The sequence below is a fragment of the Pezoporus flaviventris genome, unplaced genomic scaffold (assembly GCF_033815535.1).
Source record: "Pezoporus flaviventris isolate CSIRO_AGI_PZ_B2104156 unplaced genomic scaffold, CSIRO_AGI_Pfla_v1 ptg000006l, whole genome shotgun sequence".
In the NCBI taxonomy this organism is placed as follows: Eukaryota; Metazoa; Chordata; class Aves; order Psittaciformes; family Psittacidae; genus Pezoporus; species Pezoporus flaviventris.
Genome location: NW_026892554.1, coordinates 6,650,248 through 6,665,729, shown reverse-complemented (window position 1 = coordinate 6,665,729; position 15,482 = coordinate 6,650,248). Strand labels below are relative to the sequence as shown.

Genomic DNA, 15,482 nt, shown 5'->3' with positions numbered 1-15,482 from the left:
CAGCCTCTTGGCAAAACCCAGAAGTCAGTACTTTGGGCAGGAATAAGGTCACCAGTATCTGCCTATGCTCCAGCTGGTAAATTGATAAAAGGACAATTTAAGGCTGAAGCAGCTGCAAGACAAGCCCAGGCAGTTGTCTCCCCCCAAAAACAGCCAGATAATGTGGCTTGACAGTTCTTCCCAGGCTGTTTCCCTGCTGCATGGGGATACCCTAATTCACAGTGTTAAATGGTTGTGATAATCTCCCATTTCTCTCCACACACCAGGGGTCTAATGTGCTTACCCATAAACTCATCAAGGAGGCTGTTTTATGGCTACCTGTGGGAGAAGGTTGCCTTGACACCACAGTGAGCTTTGCTGTGTCCCTACAGCACAACACATACGGCTGGGCAAGCCTAGAAAATGCTGATGCTTTGCCAACGAGATACTGGTTTTCCCTGTTTCTTGCTCCTTTTACGTGCTGGATACCAAGATAAGTTAGGCATGGAGACCTCCTTCCCAAAACATCATACTCATCCTTTGCTAAAGCTGCAGGCACTTTGACCCCAAACCCTTGGGATTTGGGACCATGATAAACCCTGCGGTGACCTTCCCGCACATGCCCAGGCGGTCACTCTGCTTCTAGAATTTGATTTCCCAGAAGAGTCAATTTTTCTGTTATCTGGCTGAGAGCAAGCAAGTACATTTTGTGCCTTGGTTGCTAAATTTTAATGGCTTTCGTGAAAAGCTAATTTGCAGGATTAAGGCTCAGCTCTCCGAAGGGTTCCTGCTGTCTGAGCACCAGAACCTCAGTAGCCCAACAGAAAGTGCGAATGAGGAGCAACACTTTCCATGGCCCCCCATCCCTGTTCAGCATCCCAAGCCTCTGGAAAAAGCACAGAAATGACACATGCTCCCCTCCACTTCCTCACCTGTTATCCAAAGTGCTGCAGTGGCTTGGTCTGTACTATTGATCTCCTGGGTTGATTACAAGATAATTGTAGGCTGAATCTAAACGCAGGCCCTTTGAAATATCTATTAAAGATAATCCATGGGTATGAACGGGCAGCAATGGGATGTGCTGCCTGCATTAGACCTGCCTGCTGTGGGGCAGCATCAGCACTGGGCTTGCTGGGGGAGAAGGAGTGGACCCTGAAGCGGATATCTACCTTTTTCTTTCTGATTTTGCTCCTCTGACAGTGTTTTTCTGCTGAGCAAACCACGTAAGTTGCCAGTGCAATAAACACTGGGTGATGGAACATCTTCCTACAGGATGTTGATGCTGCAGTAACTTTTATCAGCAGCCCAAAATACAACTGCTGATGCTCGTGCATCGCTATGTCCTTCTCCTCAAACTAACCCACTTCTCAGCAGAGAGCACAGCTGACCGCTGTATTACATATTATATACTGCAGTATTCCATACTGTGTGTCTCATGAACTGATGTTTCACAGTGTGGTGATGTGTTTTGGTCCAGGATCACAGCAGCAATCACTGGGTTAATGGGAACATAGCAGTGTGTTTTAGCTCTTTCAGCTTGGTGACCCTTTATTCCAAGACAAATGATTTTACAGCCCTGTTGTGTTTACTGTCAGAGTAAAAATCTTCATTCATCGATGAAAATCATCAGCATGTATGTATGAGCGTGTCTGCTTCGAGGGGTTGATGGAGTCTACTTGACGTGTGGATGGTTTGGTCTGGGATATTGATCTCCTGGGTTGATTGGGAGATAATTGTAGGCTGAAGTAGTGAAGGCCGCTGTTGCAAGCAATTTGTTTTTCATAAAGGATTGCCGAGGCATGAGATGCTTCAATGCCATAGCAACACGTGTGATGTAACTGCAAGACAGAGAGCAGGAGGATGCTTATTCATGAAGCAATCCCTGGGGAGGCTTTTTCTTGGCATGGAGAACTCTTCTGCAAGTCAGCAACCTCTCACTTTGAATCACCAATATATCTCAGTCAGAGGCTGGAAGGATAAAATGCAAGTGCAGGAGGAATAACACGCTTTACTCTCCCTTTGCAGGTACTGGCTAACCAACAAGGTGCATATCAAGCGACCCACCACCGGCCTCCTCATGTACACCTTAGCCACTCGCTTCTGCAACCAGATCTATCTCTATGGCTTCTGGCCCTTCCCCCTGGACCAGAACCAGAACCCTGTCAAGTACCACTACTACGACAGCCTGAAGTACGGCTACACCTCGCAGGCCAGCCCGCACACCATGCCCTTGGAGTTCAAAGCCTTAAAGACGCTGCACCAGCAGGGAGCCTTGAAGCTGACTGTGGGGGAGTGTGATGGGGCCACGTAGGGTGGTCCCCGGCCACGTTCCTGCACAGCCATGGGAAGAAGGGGAGGGGGCAGAAAGGACAAGTGGTGCCTGGTGGGGTTGGTTGTCTTTGTCAATGCGCAGAACAGCGACACAAATATATATACGTGGTACCTATATATATTGACCTGAGTATTATAACTGTTTGGTGTTCACCAAGGAAGGGGCAGGAGAGATGCTGGAGCATCTGGCTTGACTGGCCTGGGTGAGACCCCTTGCCATGGGCTTGCTGGGCTCGCCCTACGTCCGAAAGGTGTGAAGGTGGCCTTGGTTTTTGAGGGTATGTTAGGTGATGGGTAAACGTTAAGCCGTTTGTCGTGACTGGTCCAAGGTTGGTAGTTAGTTTGTTTGGCCAAGGATGCCGGCGCTATGCAGCAAGGCGCGTTCTTGGCCCCGTGCTTGTGGCGGGGAGGGGAAGGGGCAGGGAGCGGGGTGGGCAGGGAAGGTTTGTTGGTGGCTCTCAAAGCCAAGGGACTGCCCATGGAACCAAGCAGGAGCTGTCTCCTGCCCAGCAGGGATCATGTCTGGCAGCGGTGCACAGTTCCATCCAAAACATGGACCATCAGGCTGAGCACAGCCTCCAGAGAGGTGCGGGTGAAGCCTCCAGGGCTGCAGCTTGATCTTCAGGAGGTGGTGGGGAGCAGTGCTAAGCTGATCCTAGTGATATTTGCTCAGAGAGGAGATGTGAGGGCCTCTGGAGAACGGGCACATTGGCATTGAGCAAGGCAGATGGCGACAAGGATGCTGAGCACGTATTTTCCTCTTCCTTTCCTAAGGAGTAATTTAGAAAGGAGCCAAGATGCTGGAACCTGGCAGAGAGGAGGTTCGCTGCTGCAGACTGGCACCATTAGTATTAAGTGTCTTACTGTGCCACAGTCGAAGACACTCAACATCTGTCAGGGCTCGTGAAAACCATAAGTGCATCTAGCTCTTAATTCCCAAATGCTACCTGCTAAGCATCCTGCCTTCTCTCCCGCTCCAGAAACAACCACTGAAGTATTGGTGATAGGCCTGAGACCCAGCCAAGCAGAAAGACCACAGGACTTCAAGAGACTTTGTCAACTCTAAATACTTTATTCTCTTTCCCCACCAAGAACCAGCACACAGCACTGCACTCCCGAAGTCCTGCTCTGACCTTTCTGTCAAGCTTTGATTAGCTCTTAAATCAGATGTCAGATGGACCTTGGTGGGATGCTTGCCTAGTGATGCATGTCAAAGAAATAATCTTTTCCCATTATAAAGGAATATATTCCAAATATATATCAGAATATATATATTTGGAATATATATTCCAAAATATAAAGGAGCTTTTATAACCACATTTGCTTTTTGCTAAGTTTGGAGGGTTTTTGGAGAAGTAACTAGATTGATCTGATTAGCCTGTTTAATTTTCTGCTTCTGTAGCCCGCTCTATTTATCTCCTAATTAGCACTCAGTGCCAGGATGCAGGTGAGTCCAGGGTTCAGTGAATGCAGTTTGGGTTTAATGTGCAGGAGAATAAATAGCACTACACAGGCAAGCCTCAGATGCATGCTGCGGTGCTTTCCTGGCTGGGTACCATCACCTTTGTGCCTCCTCCTACAGCTGTGTTTTGTAGGTTAAAAAGCGTACAGTTTGGGGCTGAAATACTTGACATTGCCTCTTTAAAAAACGGAGTGTTTCAAGTGGTAAAAGGAAGAGCTCGCTTTCATGTTTTGGGATGTAGAAGCTACTGTACCCGTAGGAGCCTCCAGCCTGCTAATTAGTGTCAGATGAAGATGCCTAAGATTAAGGTATAAGCAACATTATAGTGGATAAATGTGGGCTAATCTGCCACCGAGGGGATGTTTCTTTCCAACTCCAGAAAGTGATTTCTTTTATGTATTTTCCTAAAACCTGGCACTTTTTTAAGTATCTTTTTTGCTTGAGTTTCATTACACGATAAAGCTCAACCTGGCTGTGAACCTCAGCATAAGCTGTAGGGGTGTCCTGAGACAGAAGGAGACAGAGTAAAACTGCAAGGTGGAAGTAGTTCTGCAATCCCAAGGAGCTTCCCATGATTCAGGAGTGGTTGTTAAAGCTGGATAATTCCCTGGTTTGTCCCTTGCACAAAGGAGGGACTGCTAAAGCCAACTGTTGTATTGAGGGGCCTGGGCACGGTACTGATTGCTGTTAGCAAACCTTCTTTTTAAATAAAAATACAAGAAATGAAATAAAAGTGCAGGGGTTTATGTTTGTTTTGTATTTATTTTTATGGACCAGAAGGGTGAGAAGAGGGGCAGGACCAGAAAATGCCATGAGATCAAAGGAGAGACCCTGTAACCTCCTTTGCCAGTGAAGGAAAGGGGAAGGCTGCGCTTATTTGCCCTTCTGGGGTGGATGTCAGTGCTCTGCCAGGGGTCATCCAAAGCCACCAGGATGCCTTCCCTGTGCCTACAAAGAGGACTGAGCTGAATCCAACAGCAGCACAAGTGGGGTGAAAAAGGGATGGGAGAAGGAATGTTCTAGTGCCCTTGAAGCAGCTGCTGGATCAAAGCACAGGCAAGTTAGAGGCAAATTATTCAGGGAGATGAAATTGCTGGTGATGTTTCTCTTTCCAGAGTGGGTCCTGCTCACCCCTGCTTTAAAAATACATTAAACCGAGAGCCAAGACCCTGCAGCTTTTGAAATCGATGGCTGAGCTCCCATTTCACTTCACGGCCATGCAGGTTGGTCCCTGCTGAGTTTATATGGAGAGAAACATCTAGAAATTTCTCCTTGCTTTAGTGAGCTGTGTTAAGTCCTCTGGTCTGGTTCTCTGAGCAGTTCCTCAGGTAGGAAATGCACATTATCATTTCTATTTCCAGAAAATAGCTGGGACCTGGCTCCACCAAACCCAAACCCCTGCAACTCGACAAGCTGTAAAGCCCATGGAGCAGCAGGAGCAGAATTTCAGGTCCACCTTCTGCTCTGCACAGGGAGCAGCAGTGCTGGTGGTAGGTGGATGATATTTGGGCTACTTTGGGGCAGGCACCAGCAGTTGATCAGCCACAGGGCAGCAGCACGGTGCCTGCCAGATGCTATGGGGACCTGATGCCACACCGGGCTGCTGCTTGATGAGTTTCTTCATGCCCAATTAAGACTCTCCTGTCATCAGGAGTGAAATAAAAAGAGTATTGATGCTATTCAAGCAGGGATGCATGTGTTGCACCATGAATGTATTTAACTGCTCTAAACAACAGCAGTAGCTCCCTTTGGTCTTTGCTCCTCCATCCTGCTGTTCCCTCCAGCAGTGAGGACAGCCCAAACTGGTGATGCTGGTGGCTCTGAGGTGGGGAGCTCCATCCCATATGTTAGGCATATTTGTGCCAAAGGCTTTCAGATGGTGACAAGTGACCTAAACTTGTAAAATGGAGGTAAACTTGAGTCTCTACCTGACTAAGCTCAGAGTTTGAGGCTGTGTTTCCCAGTGTGGTTTTGGGCGGTAATAGTCTAATGGATGATTCTGGCTAAACCCATCCTTTTCCTCACCATGTGCCTCTGGTGCATTTTCTTTTTACAACAGCTTGGGGATAGGATTCTTATCTTCCAGCACAGCCACACCATGGCCAGAAGGACAGCTGCCTGGTCTGCTCTGCTTTTTAACCATGGTCTGCCTGCTTACATCCCAGCCTTCAGATCTGCCACATGCTTCTTTGTGTCCCCAGGCTAACAGCCAGCCCTGCCATGAATCCACTGCGCTCACAAATGCTGGCGGGCTGCTCGCTCCTGTTTTCCTCTCCCCTGGATTACTCCAGTGATTTTGGTGCCTGCTGAATGCACCTGTCATTACAGACCTGCCCAGGCTGAACAAGGATCATTCAGACAAGAAGTTTAATTCAGCTCATTCCGTGCTCATTGCTCCGTGCGTGTGCTGCGGAGCCGTGCAGAGGAGGAATGCAACAGCACAGCAGTTTTGTTCTTCCTATAACAGTATCCATATATCTACAGTGACATGGCTGTTGCTCTCCTGGGGGAAATCTTGCCTTTATCTTGCACTGGCACAGAGTATGGTTCCTCTGGTCAAGCTGCAGAGTCTGTGGGCTTCGTGCTGCCAAGATCACTTATAACTAATGCTTGTTCTGCCTTATATAAAGCTGACTTGGGTGAGTTGCAGCAGCTCCTCTGAGCGGTGGTGCAGGACCCCAGCTGCCTCCTGCATCCCCAGCCCCTTGTCCAGGCAGGGCTGGCAGAGCAACCGCTTCCCTCCCAAGCTACTGAATGATGGATGATGGGATGGAGGAGGGACAATCACCTTCCCCTCAACGCTTCATCAGGCAAGGCTTGGTGCAGGGTCAATAACCAATCCTCTGCTTCAGTCACAGCCCAGATAATAAGTGAACAAAGTGCAAATAGCCGTTGTGAATCAAATTACTTCTTTTTCTCATTTATTTCAAGCTGCCTGAGGGGGTTTTAGTTTAATGCCAAGAGACTACTGAATCATCTTCTTTTTTTATTCTTTAAGACACCAGTCTTGCAAACCAGGAAGACACAGCATTTTGTTTTGAAGGTGTAATGAAAATTGTTTGCATTTTTACATTGCAGTTTGGATACTGCTTGGGAATAACACTGAACACTGTGGACATCGCAGTCTCGCTTAAAGGACACAAATGGTTTCAGTTGATCCCAATGGAATTTGGTTTTAATTTTGTGCAAAACAGTCTAAGAAAGGTTAAGCCATCTACAGATCTTGAGATGCAGATGTTATTTTTTGACCACCGGTCCTTTTAAAGATTTAAAGGATCCTATTTCATGCTAGAGAGGCTTGAAACTATGGAAATTAAAGCTTAAAGCTTTGAGAGACCCACAGGGGATGGCAGGGAAGTGGTTTTACTCTAGAGTGCCCCGCAATGTCAGGAGGTAAAACCAGGCTCACAACCATGGTCTCCAGGGGAATGCTTTGTTAAACCACACATTTCTCAGCTCTCTCAGTGTTTTAGTTGCTTTCCTTTTTAGACTTCTCACATTTATAAATGGTTTATTAACACCCATTTTCAGCTCTAAATGTTACCGTAGTGCCTTTGGCATCAGACAGCAGAATTTCACTTTGGGGTCCCCCTTTTGACTACATCAAACGCTTTCTAGGTTTCCTTTTATTCACCTCTATTTAAACTTATTTTTTCCCTACGATAATAACTGAGTACCTACAAGCTGGCAAGTCTCCTCTGCGACTCCAGTATCATCATAGGATGACTTGTATCCAAACTCTATGTTGGGTCATCTCATCACTGTGGATACTGCAGCATTCCCAGCTTAAGCTCCAGTTTGGAGAGGGAATGGACTACCTGTCTTGTTTCTGCCCCCAGACAGTTGCACATCACCCATGTATATAAAGAAATGACTGAGAAAGACCTTGGAGAGAGGCCTGAATGATAACCAAAAGAAATCATACTACCAAGTGGATGGACTTTTCTCCTAGTATTAGCAATGTCAAGGCATTCCTTTTCCATAATAAGCTCCTTTTCCAGCTGGAAATAACTCCTGTTCAGCTCCATCAAACCTTTCCTGATGCAAGAGCAAAGCCATCACGTGCCAATTACATTTACAATCCAGCTGAAGGCAGATGCATTTAGCTGCCTAACATCATCTCCAAGCAAATCTACAAGCACTTTTACAAGAAGTGCAATCAGCACCCACCAACCCTTCCCACTGTGATGCTCTCATGACCTTGTGCATGAGCTGAGAGCAAACACGAAGTAACAGCCCGGGTGGAAATATCTCCTTGGTTAGCGTAAGAATCCTCAGCACTCAGCCAGCAGCAGCTCTCTCCAACACCTTAAAAAAGGAACAGGACAAGAGGAGGGTATATGCCAGGGATGGCTGAGGAGATGTCACCTTGAAGGAGATACCAACCTTCCTTAAGACTGCACAGTGCAAGCACTGAATGTACTGCTCACATGCTCAAAACAGAGGTGAGCTGTATCTGTTGCACTGTTTTGATAAGAAGAAGCTGGGGTGTTATCCCCCCCTCAAGGGGCCAGAACAAACCTGCCAGCACTGCTGGAGGAGTGCAGCCAACAATTAAAGTTAAGTCTTTCTATGCTGAGATGGTGGCAGGCCATCTGATACTAATCCTGTGCCTCCAGCAAACAAAACCTCCCAGGCGTTGTGCAACATCCACAGCTATTTGCTGGTTTGGTTGCTCCAGGGATCATCTCCAGCAAGGGCAGACGAAGCATTCCATGTTCTTGCACAATCCAGGCAGCAAAGGTTAAAGCACATTGTAGGGATGTAATGGGGTTTTTAACTAGCTCTCTGGAAAGCCTGACACTGCTTTCTAGAGAATTGTGCAATTTAGGCTTCAGAGGAACCACAGAGCAAGGAAAATATTGTGCTTGGACCATCAGTCTTGTAGCATCTTGCTGTACAGGTTCCATATGAACTTGCCTAACTCTGCTCCTGCCTGAAAATGACTTTGGATTTGAGATTGCTAGAAAAGAGGAGAAGAGGCATGCTCTGTTCCTGGACTGCATATTAGTGTTCCATATGGGTGCAGAGCCAAAGCATATGGACCTCCATCTGCTAGGCAGGCCTGGCCTGGCCCCATGGATGGTTTATAATGCGTGTGTAGATTCATCCAGATTTGGGATGCCTCCAAAGCAAGAGGCGAGCCAATGACTCAAATATTGTGTAAAGCCATTGAAACTAATGGCACTAAACAACAGTCATTTGTCTCCTGTTTGATTTTACTTGCTGTAAAATAATGAATTAGTTACGGGGGTGGGTGAATGTTATGTTGTGGATGGAAGCTTTGAAGGAAACATGGTTAAAAGAAGACAAAACAAAAATCATCCTAGTTGTTCTGTATCATCTTACTGCAGTGTGTTATTCCCCAGAAAGTAAGCTGTGTCTTTCAATAACATGGCATTTGTGGTCCATCTGTGATCTGATTTAAGGAGGTTTGCAAGCATAATTCAGGAAACCTTCAATGACAAATTCAAGGAAGCTGTAGAAAGGACTCTTGAAGTTCTTCCATAACTAAGATAACTCTAGGAAAAATGAGCTTCACTCCTACAAGCTCTATATTAACCACAAGCCCTGGATTTGGGTATTTGCTTATGTTTAAAAGAAATAATGAGCCCAAAAGAGTCCAGGTCTTTCTTAGCATGCAATGCTGTTCCTTGTGTTGAGAAACCAGTGTATGGTGGGACACATCCTGGCCTCGCTGCAGTCATAGAATCATAGAATAGTTAGGGTTGGAAAGGACCTTAAGATCATCCAGTTCCAACCCCCTGCCATGGGCAGGGACACCTCACACTAAACCATGCCACCCAAGGCTCTGTCCAACCTGCCCTTGAACACTGCGAGGGATGGAGCCTTCACAACCTCCCTGGGCAACCCATTCCAGTGCCTCACCACCCTTACAGGAAAGAATTTCCTCCTTAGATCCAATCTAAGGATTGTCAAGAGGCAGCTTCCACCAATCCTACCAAGACTGTGATTTCATCCGCCACATCAGAAGGTCACATCTCCGATTCAAAGGATGGACATGGGCAGCTCGATTTCAGGCACCGTGCTGGGAAGATTTCTGCTGAATCTTCCTTCAGAACTGTGTGGGACACACGATTAAAGGCATGGGATGAGCGCCAGGGACATGGGCTATTGTGTCAGCCCCTGGGAGAGTTCATAGCAGGAAAAAAACCCTCTTTCCGCTATAAGAATTAATCACCATGCATGTTAGCTCTGTGGTTTGGGGAAATCACTGTGGCCTGATTTCCTTCGGCACTTTTATTCCTGGCTGGAGACCAGGGGAGTTGTCAAGGCTGCTGACTTAAGACACCGTAACAAATGCCTAGAAATGACTGGGCAGGTGCTGTGATTTGCGACCTGGGTGTCTCACCTGCCTCAAGTACAGCCTTCCTGGCATCTCTTCTTGGGATTTGAAGGAAGGGCTGGATTTACAAGCACGCCACCCTGCTCCTGGGCTTTCCAGGGGAGACCAGGAGGGCACAGATTTCTTGGCTGAAACCCATCTGAGAAGCCAGGCAGCTCTGAACATCCTGTGGTTTATTTTTGGAAGGAGTCGTTCTGGTAATTGCATGTGTTAAATGAAATGCAATGAGGGATGGAGGGAAGGTGTTACATGTGTGTTGGAAGAGGAGCCAGCTCCTAGCCAAAGGATCTGTTAATAATGTGGACCCCCTGGAGCCCTGCATGTGCTGCAGGGCAAAGGGAGCAGAAAGAAGGTTCTGTAGGGGTGTGTGGTTATTTATGAGTGTTTAATGTGAAACGGGGTATGGAAACAGTTGCATCTGTGATGTGTCTTTTATGGTCTTCCCAAGGTTTTAATTAAAAACGCAATAAAAGCACAACTATAGGAAACCAGGATGGTTTAAAAATCATCTGCTTGAAGTTGTTTGGCAGGGGGAGAGAAAGGAAGTCAAAGAACAACTGTTTGTGTAAAATCTTTCAGGACACCGAATTCACATGGAGAAATAAACCCTTTGGGAAAGGTTTTCCTGTTAGGAAGCAAGTGCTGCAGGAGACAATAAAGTGCAGGGAGCGGCTTCTATGCTGCCACAGGGATCTGCTGGGCGGCTGTTTCCACATCGGATACATCTGGCTGCAGTGCGATGCCAGAGGATGGAGAGCAGGACCACATGCCAGGAGGTGGGATGCAGAGGACATTGGGATTTGGGCAGGGATGATGTTTGGATGGCTCAGAGGGGTTTCGGCTGTAATTTCCAAGATGATAGAGCACAATGCATTTTGTGCTTGGCGACAGAAGCACTAAAATCATCTTGTGCAGCACCTGTTGCCTCTGACAGGGAACAACAGGAAAATGCTGGCATGTGATGAAAAGAAGGTAATGAGGCCAGGAGAGGCAGCTGCAGGCCATAAGGGCATCATCACTGGTTGTTTTAAAAGGGTTATATGAGCCCATGGTCTTGGAAGCAGTTAGGGGTTTGCTGCCTATGGCTGCCCACTCCACCTGGAGAGAAATGCAGTGGACATCTCTGAGAGCTGGAGCCCTTCCTCATGCCTGTGAGTATTCATATTTCTCAGCAGAGAAGAGAACCCTGGGCCAACTACCCCAGCACTCCCTGGCTCTTTCTCCAGCACCCCCATAACCTTGGTGCTTTTAGACCTTAGTTTTCACTATGCATGCTACGTGGCTTTTTTCAAGAAAAGAACTGCCTACACCCCAAAATGGTCCTCATTGCTCCTGCAGAAGCATCCTGGATTAGTTTATCCCTGACAGTGTTCAAAAGCTTGGAGCAACTTGGTCTAGTGGAAGGTGTCCCTGCATGTGGCAGGGGTTTGGGACTGGATGAGCTTTAAGGTCCCTTCCAACCCAAACCTTTCTATGGTTCTGTGGTTTTCTGTCTGCCTTCCAGGTGCATTCAAGCAGTGGTGGTTGCAAGCAGCCCCCAAAGACCGAGGTTCCCTGAGCTGAAGGTTCAAACAGCAGAAATTAGCTTCTAAAATTTAACGAGTATCCCTGTGAAAACAGAATCCCATGGATAAAACAACAGCCGGGGAAAAAAGCAGCCCATTGAATGCTGATCCAATTAGGGCTCCCGACTGATCCTCATTACACATCCGCTCCTGACATTTGACAGCACAGTTTAGAGCAGTGAAAAATCCCCTTGAAAAGGCAGATTGACATTTTGCAGAGGAGTGTTTTCATAGCGCTGCTATTGGCTTTCAACCCCCAGCTCCTACCCTCACGTGGGAAAAACACACCCTTGGGCTTGGCAAAGGGGTAAGGAACAGCCATGCTGACTGATGGGGAAACTCCTGGTGAGCAAACTCCTCGCTGCAGTGAGGACAGGCAGCCCCTGCCCTTGGCTTTCCACACATAGGGTCCTCAAGAGGGAGCATTTAATAAGATACAGAAGCTGTGTTTTTTTTGGCCGAGCAGAACATGAAATCGCCATGGCAACCTTTCTTCTGAGGTGATCCGAGTCAGGTAGCAACGGCAGAGATGAGTTAAAGGTCATCCCTGCAGAGGAAGATGGGCACTGATGAACCACTTTAACAAGTCACAGGGGTGGTGGCATTTAAAGCTACCCAAAGGGCTCAGCCAGACCTGTGAATGGAGAGAAACCCAAGAACAGCCGTGATTTGGGATGCTCCTGGCTAAGAGCAGCATCTACAAGCCAGCAGTGCCCAGAGCTCACTTCATGAGGGCTCAAGGAACTAAGAGACGTAGGTCCAGCCCCAGGTCTCCAGGGATGGAGAAGGGTTTGCTTAGCAGCTTAGCAAGCAAATGCTCCTGCTCTGGTGTGAAAGCAATAGTGACACGCAAGAAATGAGACCTCGTGCTCCAGCAGGGAGATACAGGGAGAAAATAATTTCAGAAGTCATCTGACTAATTGCAAACCGATTTTCACCGGGACTTACACTTCCAAATGCCTGAGGTCCTTTCAGAAACATCCGCTCCCTCCTCAGACGAAAGGCTCAGTGCAATTTATGACAATGAGCCAATGCTATTATCCTCACTGCACAGATAACGAAAACAGAGGCACGAAGGGTTTTATTGTCATCTCCATAGCTAAAGCCAAGCACTTGAAAACAGAGCTTGGTATTCAGCAGAGGTGGGTGCCCTGTATTTCTGCAAACCAGCTGCTCACATGGTGCTTTGGATGATACAGGGTGGGGTAGCTTGGTCTAAGTGACCCACTGCAGGTCAGGCAGCAAGTTAGTGGCAGGGTCAGAGAGAAAAGCCCAGATTTCCTGGCTCCTGGACCTCTGCTCCGCTCCTTAAATCATATCAACCAAAGCAGCATTTGCAGGTAGCAGGCACCAGACAGTGGTGTGTGGCAGAGACAGTGTCTGGGTCACTGCAACCCAGGGTAGGAGTGGGAGGACAGAGTAAATCCCTATGAAGGCCTCCTGCCATTTCAGGATGCTTCTCTCTCCTGGGAATGAAGTACAAGCGCTGGAGCTGGTAACTCCAGAGTTCAACCTTTCTCCCAGATCGCAGCAGTGTTTTGGTATTGTACCTGTGGGAATGTTTCTGTATGCCATCTATTTTTAATTCTGTTATGTTTCTCTGGTTCTTCCAGTCCTTTTTCAAGCTTTTTTCCCTGCAGCCATGAGGGTTCGAAACGTGCAGCTTTTGTTGTATTAATGAAAGCTGAGCATCGCAAATAATCTCAAGTTCAAGAGCTGTGACTTCAAAAACCCCAACGTATCACATGATCCGTGAAAAAAAACATTGTTCCAGCTCACAGCACTTCTATTCCCCATCCCTGCAAAGCTCGGCTTTTCCCCGGAGCTCGCATCACGTTCTCAGCTGTAACTTACTTTCATCTCCTCCATGGCTGCAGCTCCTGAATCAGGACCTTCACCGTTAGAAATGAGGTAGGAAAATCTCTTCAGGGTAAGCTCAGTGACTGGGGGAGAAACCAGAGGTTCAGGAGATATTAACAGCTTGTTCTCACTCTGCTGGGAGCAGAGACCTTAAAATCTCCTACCACCTTCAGCCCTGTTGTCTCTAAGCCCCTTTACTTTGCTACACACCCTTCAGATCCTGCCTTCACACACTGGTGGCTTTGTCCAACCCAATGTGTATTTACTTGCAGCAAAAATGTCTCCATAGCTCTGTTTTAGGGGGAGGAGATCAGGAAAAGGTGGATCTGAAATGAAACCCAAAGAAAGTGCCCTGGGGACGCTCTGCAAAACACAAGGAGGCTGCAACCTCCCGGGACCAAAGGAGTTTGCTGGTTCTTGCTGTGATTTCTGCTTCTCTAACCAAAGCCACATGCTCGCTGCTGGCCCCAGACCTCCTGGCCACAAACCCAACTGAACACAGCATTATACAAGTGCTTTGTGCCTGTTCCTCTTTCCAGAAACTGGGACAAACTAAACCATTCTGCTCTGCTTGTGAGCAGGGTCAGTCCACACCTTCCTCAGCCATTAGAAGCTGGACCTGCCATCAGACTTGTCATCAGAGCTGCTCTAATTTGAACTAATGGCTGGGAAACTCATTGCTGGTCACAGGGCACTGACAGGCTCCTGGCTGTCAGCGTGCAACCACAACAAGAAAACAATCTCTCCCTCCCCAACCCGGTAGGATGCTATTTCATCGCATTGCCAAAATGGGCTTCAGCCATTTGTTTTGACAGCTGTAGTTTTAGTTATTTATGGAAAGGTTTCACAATGGTAAATGGACTGCAATTTCATAAAAAGAAAGAATCAAGTCTTGCAGTGGGCTCGTCTCAGAGCTCTATAAAGCAGGAGGGAGAAACAGGGAAAGGCAGTACCAGAGGACCTGGGCTAGCAAACTTCTACAGACCACAAGGAAAAGCTGTTTCCTTTTGGACACCTCAATAGTTATCATAAAGCTGAGTGTTTGGACAGTCCAAAACTTCATGGCTGGACACAAATAGGCTCTTTTTTAAGCACACAGACCTGCTGCAGAAGGGAGGGGGCCTGTGAGCAGGACAATCGGTGTGATCCATCCCTTTGGGGCTTTAATCCCATCCTACCCACCGGGGGGAGAGGAGCATTCCCACTGCAGTGTCTCAGCATTTGTTTTCTTGAGGAATGAAGAGAAACCCCACAGAAAGAGAAAACCACAGAAAGGCACATACAGGGGCATTAGGAAGACTCAAAACCTTTCAGTCTGACACCTGTGTTGCTGAACTGCCCCACTGGCATCACAGTTTGGCTATAGCACACCCTGGTGCTCCTCTGCTAATCATGACTCTTCACTGTGGGCCTTTGAGGTCCATGATTTAGATGAAAACACACCTGAAATTTGCAGGTCGGATCATCTCATTGGCTTGGGTTTTTCTCAGTCAAGAACATCTGATGAGATCCTGTTGTTCCCATGGAAAACTCGGAGCACACACAACTGAGAATTTCCTCAGAAGTATATTTAATGTTTTTTTTTTTTCCTGGTGGCAGCCCTTCAAATGAGTGAGCTTGAGGAGGTAATTTAGTGTTTCTGCTGCTCCTCTTCATTTTCTAAAGGAGGAGAGAAGCAGTAGCCCACCTTGTTAAAGCTCTCGGAGATAGATTGCTGGAGAACATTAAATAAAACCTCACTGCTGCTGTTATACAAGGGAGCATTCAAGGTCTATGCCATTCTCTTGTAAGGTTGAATTTGCACCATAACTGGTGCTTGATTTATCTGTGCCCATTGCAAAGGTTGTCCCAGAGACACAGCCATCATTACATTAGTATTACTCTGAGGGCACCCATCACTTCAGATATGATTTTAGAG

At 47.3% G+C, this 15,482-nt stretch overlaps 1 protein-coding gene across 2 annotated transcripts in view; it reads left to right on the top strand.

The window, feature by feature from the left end:
* Positions 1 to 2,427, top strand: part of ST8SIA2 (ST8 alpha-N-acetyl-neuraminide alpha-2,8-sialyltransferase 2) — a 30,305-nt gene extending 27,878 nt beyond the window's left edge. For both annotated transcript variants that reach the window (XM_061446735.1, XM_061446734.1), the window contains one exon: positions 2,005 to 2,427. In XM_061446735.1, the coding sequence (XP_061302719.1) occupies positions 2,005 to 2,290 (286 nt within the window). In that variant the 3' untranslated portion in view covers positions 2,291 to 2,427. The remainder of the gene's footprint in view (positions 1 to 2,004) is intronic.
* The last annotated feature ends 13,055 nt before the right edge of the window (positions 2,428 to 15,482 follow it).